This window comes from Lethenteron reissneri, unplaced genomic scaffold (genome assembly GCF_015708825.2).
Source record: "Lethenteron reissneri isolate LAM-NWPU_2019-01 unplaced genomic scaffold, ASM1570882v1 scaffold_157, whole genome shotgun sequence".
Taxonomy (NCBI): Eukaryota; Metazoa; Chordata; class Hyperoartia; order Petromyzontiformes; family Petromyzontidae; genus Lethenteron; species Lethenteron reissneri.
The window spans coordinates 90,850-98,893 of NW_026891300.1; the positions used below are offsets into that span (position 1 = coordinate 90,850).

General features: G+C 53.9%; 1 protein-coding gene across 1 annotated transcript in view; it reads left to right on the plus strand.

Moving 5' to 3' along the window:
* Positions 1-4,131, plus strand: part of LOC133362660 (chromosome-associated kinesin KIF4A-like) — a gene marked incomplete at its 3' end in the record, with an annotated part of 6,436 nt that extends 2,305 nt beyond the window's left edge. The window contains exons 3-4 of the mRNA XM_061581582.1: positions 441-523; positions 3,977-4,131. Of these exons, the coding sequence (XP_061437566.1) occupies positions 441-523; positions 3,977-4,131 (238 nt within the window). The remainder of the gene's footprint in view (positions 1-440; positions 524-3,976) is intronic.
* Between the last annotated feature and the right edge of the window lie 3,913 nt (positions 4,132-8,044).

The following is an 8,044-nucleotide window of genomic DNA, read 5'->3' on the forward strand; positions in this document are numbered from 1 at the left end:
AGCAGCAGCAGCAGCGCTTAATGAAGGCCGGTATCCAGAGGTCGCAATCGGGTACCCGATACCCGGCTACCTGTACCCGGCCGGGTATGGGTATGGCCGGGTACCGGTACGGGTACGGGTAGGGTACGGGTAGGGTAGGGGTAGGGTACGGGTAGGGTACGGGTAGGGTACGGGTAGGGTACGGGTAGGGTACGGGTATGGCCGGGTACCGGTACGGGTAGGCCGTGAGTCACTGGTGAGTCACCGTGTGTCACTCATTTCCCAACGTCTTGTCTCTTCTCACAATTCAAGTTCCTAGAATCAACCCACCCGCGCCTGCAATGTGGCTTCATCCCAGAGGTCGCAACCGGGTACCCGATACCCGTATCCTACCCGTACCCCGCTGGGTATCGTCATCGTCGTTATCGTCGACCAAGGGGTGTGGCGTTTCTCTGTTGCAGGTTCAACAGCTGCAGGTGCAGGTTCCACAGCTGCAGATGCAGCTGCTGCAGGCTCGGGGTGGAGATATCGTCACGATGCAGGGGTGGGTCTTTCTCTGTCTCTCTCTGTGTCTCTGTGTGTCTCTCTGTGTGTCTCTGTGTGTCTCTGTGTCTTTCTGTGTCTCTCTGTGTCTCTCTGTGTCTCTGTGTGTCTCTCTGTGTGTCTCTCTGTCTCTCTGTGTGTCTCTCTGTGTGTCTCTGTGTCTCTCTGTGTCTCTGTCTCTCTCTGTGTCTTTCTGTGTCTCTCTGTGTCTCTCTGTGTCTCTCTCTGTGTCTCTCTGTGTCTCTCTCTGTGGTGGGGGGGGGGGGGGTGGTGGGGGTGGTGGGGGGGGGGTGATGATGGTGGGGGTGGTGGTGGGGGTGGGGGTGGTGGTGGGGGTGGGGGTGGGGGTGGTGGTGGGGGTGGTGGTGGTGGGGGTGGTGGTGGTGGTGGTGGCGGTGGTGATGGTGGGGGTGGTGGCGATGGTGGGGGTGGTGGTGGTGGTGGTGGGGGTGGTGGTGGGGGTGGTGGTGGGGGTGGTGGTGGTGGTGATGGTGGTGGTGATGGTGGGGGTGGTGGTGGGGGTGGTGGTGATGGTGGTGGTGATGGTGGGGGTGGTGGTGGGGGTGGTGGTGGTGGTGGTGATGGTGGGGGTGGGGGTGGTGGTGGGGGTGGTGGTGGGGGTGGTGGTGGGGGTGGTGGTGGGGGTGGGTGGTGGTGGTGGTGGGGGTGAATGGTGGTGGTGGCGGTGGAGGTGGTGGTGGCGGTGGGGGTGGTGGTGGGGGAGTGGCGGTGCAGCGGTTAGCGCGCCGCGCTGAGAACGCGGCAGAGACCTGAGTTCGATCCCCGCTCACGGCCAACAACCACCACCAGTGATGCTTGTCTCTGTGTGTCTCTGCGTGTCTCTGCGTGTGTCTCTACAGGTCTCTGTGTGTGTCTCTGTGTGTCTCTACAGGTCTCTGTGTGTCTCTATACAGGTCTCTGTGTGTCTCTGCGTGTGTCTCTGCGTGTGTCTCTACAGGTCTCTGTGTGTGTCTCTGTGTGTTTCTCTACAGGTCTCTGTGTGTCTCTATACAGGTCTCTGTGTGTGTCTCTGTGTGTCTCTACAGGTCTCTGTGTGTCTCTACAGGTCTCTGTGTGTGTCTCTGTGTGTCTCTACAGGTCTCTGTGTGTCTCTATACAGGTCTCTGTGTGTCTCTGTGTGTCTCTCTGTGTGTCTCTCTGTGTGTCTCTACAGGTCTCTGTGTGTGTCTCTGTGTGTATCTCTACAGGTCTCTCTGTGTGTGTCTCTACAGGTCTCTGTGTGTCTCTGTGTGTCTCTGTGTGTCTCTCTGTGTGTCTCTACAGGTCTCTGTGTGTGTCTCTGTGTGTATCTCTACAGGTCTCTCTGTGTGTGTCTCTACAGGTCTCTGTGTCTCTGTGTGTCTCTGTGTGTCTCTCTGTGTGTCTCTACAGGTCTCTGTGTGTGTCTCTGTGTGTATCTCTACAGGTCTCTCTGTGTGTGTCTCTACAGGTCTCTGTGTGTCTCTGTGTGTCTCTGTGTGTCTCTGTGTGTATCTCTACATGTCTCTGTGTGTCTATGTGTGTATCTCTATGGGTCTCTGTGTATCTCTACAGGTCTCTGTGTGTGTCTCTGTGTGTATCTCTACATGTCTCTCTGTGTGTCTCTCTATGGGTCTCTGTGTGTATTTCTACAGGTCTCTCTGTGTGTATCTGTGTGTATCTCTGTGTGTCTCTGTGTGTCTCTGTGTGTATCTCTACAGGTCTCTGTGTATCTCTATGGGTCTCTGTGTGTGTCTCTACAGGTCTCTGTGTGTCTCTGTGTGTATCTCTATGGGTCTCTGTGTATCTCTATGGGTCTCTGTGTGTCTCTCTACAGGTCTCTGTGTGTCTCTGTGTGTATCTCTATGGGTCTCTGTGTATCTCTACAGGTCTCTGTGTGTGTCTCTGTGTGTATCTCTACATGTCTCTCTGTGTGTCTCTCTATGGGTCTCTGTGTGTATTTCTACAGGTCTCTCTGTGTGTATCTGTGTGTATCTCTGTGTGTCTCTGTGTGTCTCTGTGTGTATCTCTACAGGTCTCTGTGTATCTCTATGGGTCTCTGTGTGTCTCTGTGTGTATCTCTATGGGTCTCTGTGTGTCTCTGTGTGTCTCTGTGTGTATCTCTACAGGTCTCTCTGTGTATCTCTATGGGTCTCTGTGTGTATCTCTACAGGTCTCTCTGTGTGTGTCTCTGTGTGTCTCTGTGTGTATCTCTACAGGTCTCTGTGTGTATCTCTACGGGTCTCTCTGTGTGTCTCTGTGTGTATCTCTACAGGTCTCTCTGTGTGTCTCTGTGTGTATCTCTACAGGTCTCTGTGTGTCTCTGTGTATCTGTACAGGTCTCTGTGTGTTTCTATGTATCTCTGTGTGTCTTTATGGGTCTCTGTGTGTCTTTATGGGTCTCTGTGTGTCTTTATGGGTCTCTGTGTGTCTCTGTGTGTGTCTCTACAGGTCTGTGTGTGTCTCTGTGTGTGTCTCTACAGGTCTCTGTGTGTCTCTGTGTGTGTCTCTACAGGTCTCTCTGTGTGCTCTGTGTGTATCTCTATGGGTCTCTGTGTGTATCTCTACAGGTCTGTGTGTGTCTCTGTGTGTGTCTCTACAGATCTCTGTGTGTCTCTGTGTGTATCTCTACAGGTCTCTCTGTGTGTCTCTCTGTGTGTCTCTGTGTGTGTCTCTGTGTGTGTCTCTACAGGTCTCTGTGTGTGTCTCTACAGGTCTCTGTGTGTCTCTGTGTGTATCTCTAGGTCTCTGTGTGTATCTCTATGGGTCTCTGTGTATCTGTACAGGTCTCTGTGTGTCTTTGTGTGTCTGTGTGTGTTTCTACAGGTCTCTGTGTGTCTCTACGTGTGTCTGTGTGTCTCTGTGTGTCTCTCTACAGGTCTCTCTGTGTGTATCTCTATGGGTCTCTGTGTATCTGTACAGGTCTCTGTGTGTATCTCTATGGGTCTCTGTGTATCTGTACGGGTCTCTGTGTGTCTCTATGTATCTCTCTGGGTCTTTATGGGTCTCTGTGTGTCTTTATGGGTCTCTGTGTGTCTCTATGGGTCTTTGTGTGTGTGTCTCTACAGGTCTCTGTGTGTCTCTCTACAGGTCTCTCTGTGTGTCTCTATGAGTATTTATGGGTCTTTATGGGTCTCTGTGTGTTGCTGTGCATTTATATGGATCTATGTATCTCTGTGTCTCTCTAGAGGTACCTGTATATCTCTATGGGTCTTTATGGGTCTCTGTGTTTCTCTATGGGTCTATGTGTGTATCTATGGGTCTCTGTGTGGTTCTGTATCTCTATGGGTCTCTGTGTATCTCTATGTGTCTCTATGTATCTCTATGGGTCTCTATGCATCTCTATGTATCTCTGTGTCTGTATGCATCTCTCTCCACTGGACATCTGTGACAAAAACCTGCGGTGTGAATGATGACGATCTTCTGACGTTACCCCACCCCCCCCTCGTGTCGCCACCATCACCACCATCATCAGTGGTGGTGGTGAGGGACAGGCGGCCAGCGTGCAGTCGGTGCTGGAGCACAACCGCAGCCTGCACGAGGCCAACGGCCAGCTGAGCAGGGAGCTGCAGGTGGGTGTGGATCACACTGTACACCTCTGTGAGAAGGTCATCCTGGTGAGTGGTGGTGGTGAGTGTGTGTGGTGAGTGGTGGTGGTGAGTGTGTGTGGTGAGTGGTGAGTGTGTGAGTGGTGAGTGTGTGAGTGTGTGAGTGTGTGAGTGTGTGAGTGTGTGAGTGTGTGAGTGTGTGAGTGTGTGAGAAGGTCATCCTGGTGAGTGGTGGTGGTGAGTGTGTGAGTGTGGTGAGTGTGGTGAGTGTGGTGAGTGTGGTGAGTGTGGTGAGTGTGGTGAGTGTGTGAGTGTGTGAGTGGTGAGTGTGTGAGTGGTGAGTGTGTGAGAGTGAGGTCATCCTGGTGAGTGAGTGGTGAGTGAGTGAGTGAGTGGGTGAGTGGGTGGTGAGTGGTGAGTGGTGAGTGTGTGGTGAGTGTGTGGTGAGTGTGGTGAGTGTGGTGAGTGTGTGAGTGTGTGTGGTGAGTGAGTGTGTGAGAGTGAGGTCATCCTGGTGAGTGGGTGGTGAGTGGGTGGTGAGTGTGTGTGTGCGCGTGTGTGAGCGTGTGTGTGTGAGCGTGTGTGAGAGAGTGTGTGTGAGCGTGTGTGTGAGCGTGTGAGTGTGTGTGAGCGTGTGTGTGTGAGTGTGGTGAGTGTGGTGAGTGTGGTGAGTGTGTGAGTGTGTGAGTGGTGAGTGTGTGAGAGTGAGGTCATCCTGGTGAGTGGGTGGTGAGTGGTGAGTGTGGGAGTGAGTGAGTGGTGATTGAGTGGGTGAGTGGTGAGTGGTGAGTGGTGAGTGTGAGTGTGTGGTGAGTGTGTGAGTGTGTGTGGTGAGTGTGGTGAGTGTGTGAGTGTGTGAGAGTGAGGTCATCCTGGTGAGTGAGTGGTGAGTGAATGGGTGGTGAGTGGGGTGAGTGTGGTGAGTGTGGTGAGTGTGGTGAGTGGTGAGTGTGGTGAGTGTGGTGAGTGTGGTGAGTGTGGTGAGTGTGTGAGTGTGTGAGTGTGTGAGTGTGTGAGTGTGTGAGTGTGTGTGGTGAGCGGTGAGTGTGTGAGAAGGTCATCCTGGTGAGTGTGTGGTGAGTGAGTGTGTGGTGAGTGTGTGTGGTGAGTGTGGTGAGTGTGGTGAGTGTGGTGAGTGTGGTGAGTGTGGTGAGTGTGGTGAGTGTGTGTGGTGAGCGGTGAGTGTGTGAGAAGGTCATCCTGGTGAGTGGTGGTGAGTGTGTGTGGTGAGTGAGTGTGTCGTGAATGTGTGAGTGGGTGAGAGTGAGGTCATCCTGGTGAGTGGGTGAGTGGCAGCGGTGGTGAGTGTGGTGAGTGATGGGTGAGTGGGTGAGAGTGCGAGAAGGTCATCCTGGTGAGTGAGTGGTGAGTGTGAGTGTGTGGTGAGTGTGTGAGTGTGTGTGATGGGTGGTGGTGGTGAGTGTGTGTGTGGTGAGTGGTGGTGGTGAGTGTGTGTGTGGTGAGTGAGTGTGTGAGAGTGAGGTCATCCTGGTGAGTGGGTGGTGAGTGGGTGGTGAGTGTGTGTGAGCGTGTGTGAGCGTGTGTGAGCGTGTGTGAGCGTGTGTGAGAGAGAGTGTGTGAGCGTGCGTGTGTGAGCGTGAGCGTGTGTGTGTGAGCGTGTGTGAGAGAGTGTGTGTGTGAGCGTGTGTGTGTGTGAGCGTGTGTGTGTGTGTGTGAGTGTGGTGAGTGTGTGTGTGAGTGTGTGTGGTGAGTGTGCGAGAAGGTCATCCTGGTGAGTGGTGGTGGTGAGTGTGTGTGGTGTGTGTGGTGAGTGTGGTGAGTGTGGTGAGTGTGGTGAGTGTGGTGAGTGTGTGAGTGGTGAGTGTGTGTGGTGAGTGTGGTGAGTGTGGTGAGTGTGTGAGTGTGTGAGTGGTGAGTGTGTGAGAGTGAGGTCATCCTGGTGAGTGAGTGGTGAGTGAGTGAGTGGGTGAATGGGTGGTGAGTGGTGAGTGTGGTGAGTGTGTGAGTGTGTGAGTGTGTGAGTGTGTGAGGTGAGCGGTGAGTGTGTGAGAAGGTCATCCTGGTGAGTGGTGGTGAGTGTGTGTGGTGAGTGAGTGTGTGGTGAGTGTGTGAGAAGGTCATCCTGGTGAGTGGTGGTGAGTGTGTGTGGTGAGTGAGTGTGTGGTGAGTGTGTGAGAGTGAGTGTGTCGTGAATGTGGGAGTGGGTGAGAGTGAGGTCATCCTGGTGAGTGGGTGGTGAGTGGGTGGTGAGTGGTGAGTGTGGGAGTGAGTGAGTGGTGATTGAGTGGGTGAGTGGTGAGTGTGTGAGAAGGTCATCTTGGTGAGTGGTGGTGGTGAGTGTGTGGTGAGTGGGTGGTGAGTGAGAGTGTGTGAGTGTGTGAGTGTGTGTGAGCGTGTGTGAGCGTGTGTGTGAGCGTGTGTGAGAGAGTGTGTGAGAGCGTGTGTGTGTGTGTGTGAGCGTGTGCGTGTGTGTGAGCGTGTGTGAGAGAGAGTGTGTGAGCGTGTGTGTGTGTGTGTGTGTGAGCGTGTGTGAGAGAGTGTGTGAGCGTGTGTGTGTGTGTGTGAGCGTGTGTGAGAGAGTGAGTGTGTGAGCGTGTGTGAGAGAGAGAGTGTGTGAGAGAGTGTGTGTGAGCGTGTGTGTGTGTGTGTGAGAGAGAGTGTGTGTGAGCGTGTGTGTGTGTGTGTGAGAGAGAGTGTGTGTGAGCGTGTGTGTGTGTGCGTGTGTGAGAGAGAGTGTGTGTGTGTGAGCGTGTGTGTGTGTGTGTGAGCGTGTGTGAGAGAGAGCGTGTGTGTGTGTGTGTGTGTGAGAGTGCGTGTGTGTGAGTGTGTGAGAGTGTGTGTGTGAGCGTGCGTGTGTGTGAGAGAGTGTGTGTGAGAGAGAGTGTGTGAGAGAGTGTGTGAGCGTGTGTGAGAGAGTGTGTGTGAGAGAGAGTGTGTGAGCGTGTGTGTGAGAGAGTGTGTGTGAGCGTGTGTGTGAGAGCATGTGTGAGAGAGAGCGTGTGTGTGTGTGTGTGTGAGTGTGTGTGTGAGAGTGTGTGTGTGTGTGTGTGTGAGAGCGTGTGTGTGTGTGTGAGAGTGTGTGTGTGTGTGAGAGTGTGTGTGTGTGTGAGAGAGTGTGTGTGAGCGAGAGCGTGTGTGTGAGAGAGAGTGTGTGAGAGAGAGTGTGTGAGAGAGAGTGTGTGAGAGAGAGTGTGTGAGCGTGTGAGCGTGTGTGTGTGAGCGTGTGTGAGCGTGTGAGCGTGTGTGAGAGAGAGTGTGTGTGAGCGAGAGTGTGTGTGAGCGTGTGTGTGTGAGTGTGTGAGCGTGTGTGTGTGAGTGTGTGAGCGTGTGTGTGTGAGCGTGAGCGTGTGTGTGTGAGCGTGAGCGTGTGTGTGTGTGTGTGAGTGTGGTGAGTGTGTGTGGTGAGTGTGGTGAGTGTGGTGAGTGTGGTGAGTGTGTGAGTGTGTGGTGAGCGGTGAGTGTGAGAGAAGGTCATCCTGGTGAGTGGTGGTGGTGAGTGGTGAGTGAGTGAGTGTGGTGAGTGTGTGAGTGTGTGAGAAGGTCATCCTGGTGAGTGGTGGTGAGTGTGTGTGGTGAGTGAGTGTGTGGTGAGTGTGTGAGAGTGAGTGTGTCGTGAATGTGTGAGTGGGTGAGAGTGAGGTCATCCTGGTGAGTGGGTGAGTGGCAGCGGTGGTGAGTGTGGTGAGTGTGGTGAGTGATGGGTGAGTGGGTGAGAGTGCGAGAAGGTCATCCTGGTGAGTGAGTGGTGAGTGTGAGTGTGTGGTGAGTGTGTGAGTGTGTGTGATGAGTGGTGGTGGTGAGTGTGTGTGTGGTGAGTGGTGGTGGTGAGTGTGCGGGTGGTGAGTGAGTGTGTGAGAGTGAGGTCATCCTGGTGAGTGGGTGGTGAGTGGGTGGTGAGTGTGTGTGTGAGCGTGTGTGAGCGTGTGTGAGCGTGTGTGAGCGTGTGTGAGAGAGAGTGTGTGAGCGTGAGCGTGTGTGTGAGCGTGTGTGAGAGAGAGAGTGTGTGAGCGTGTGTGTGTGTGAGAAAGATGTGT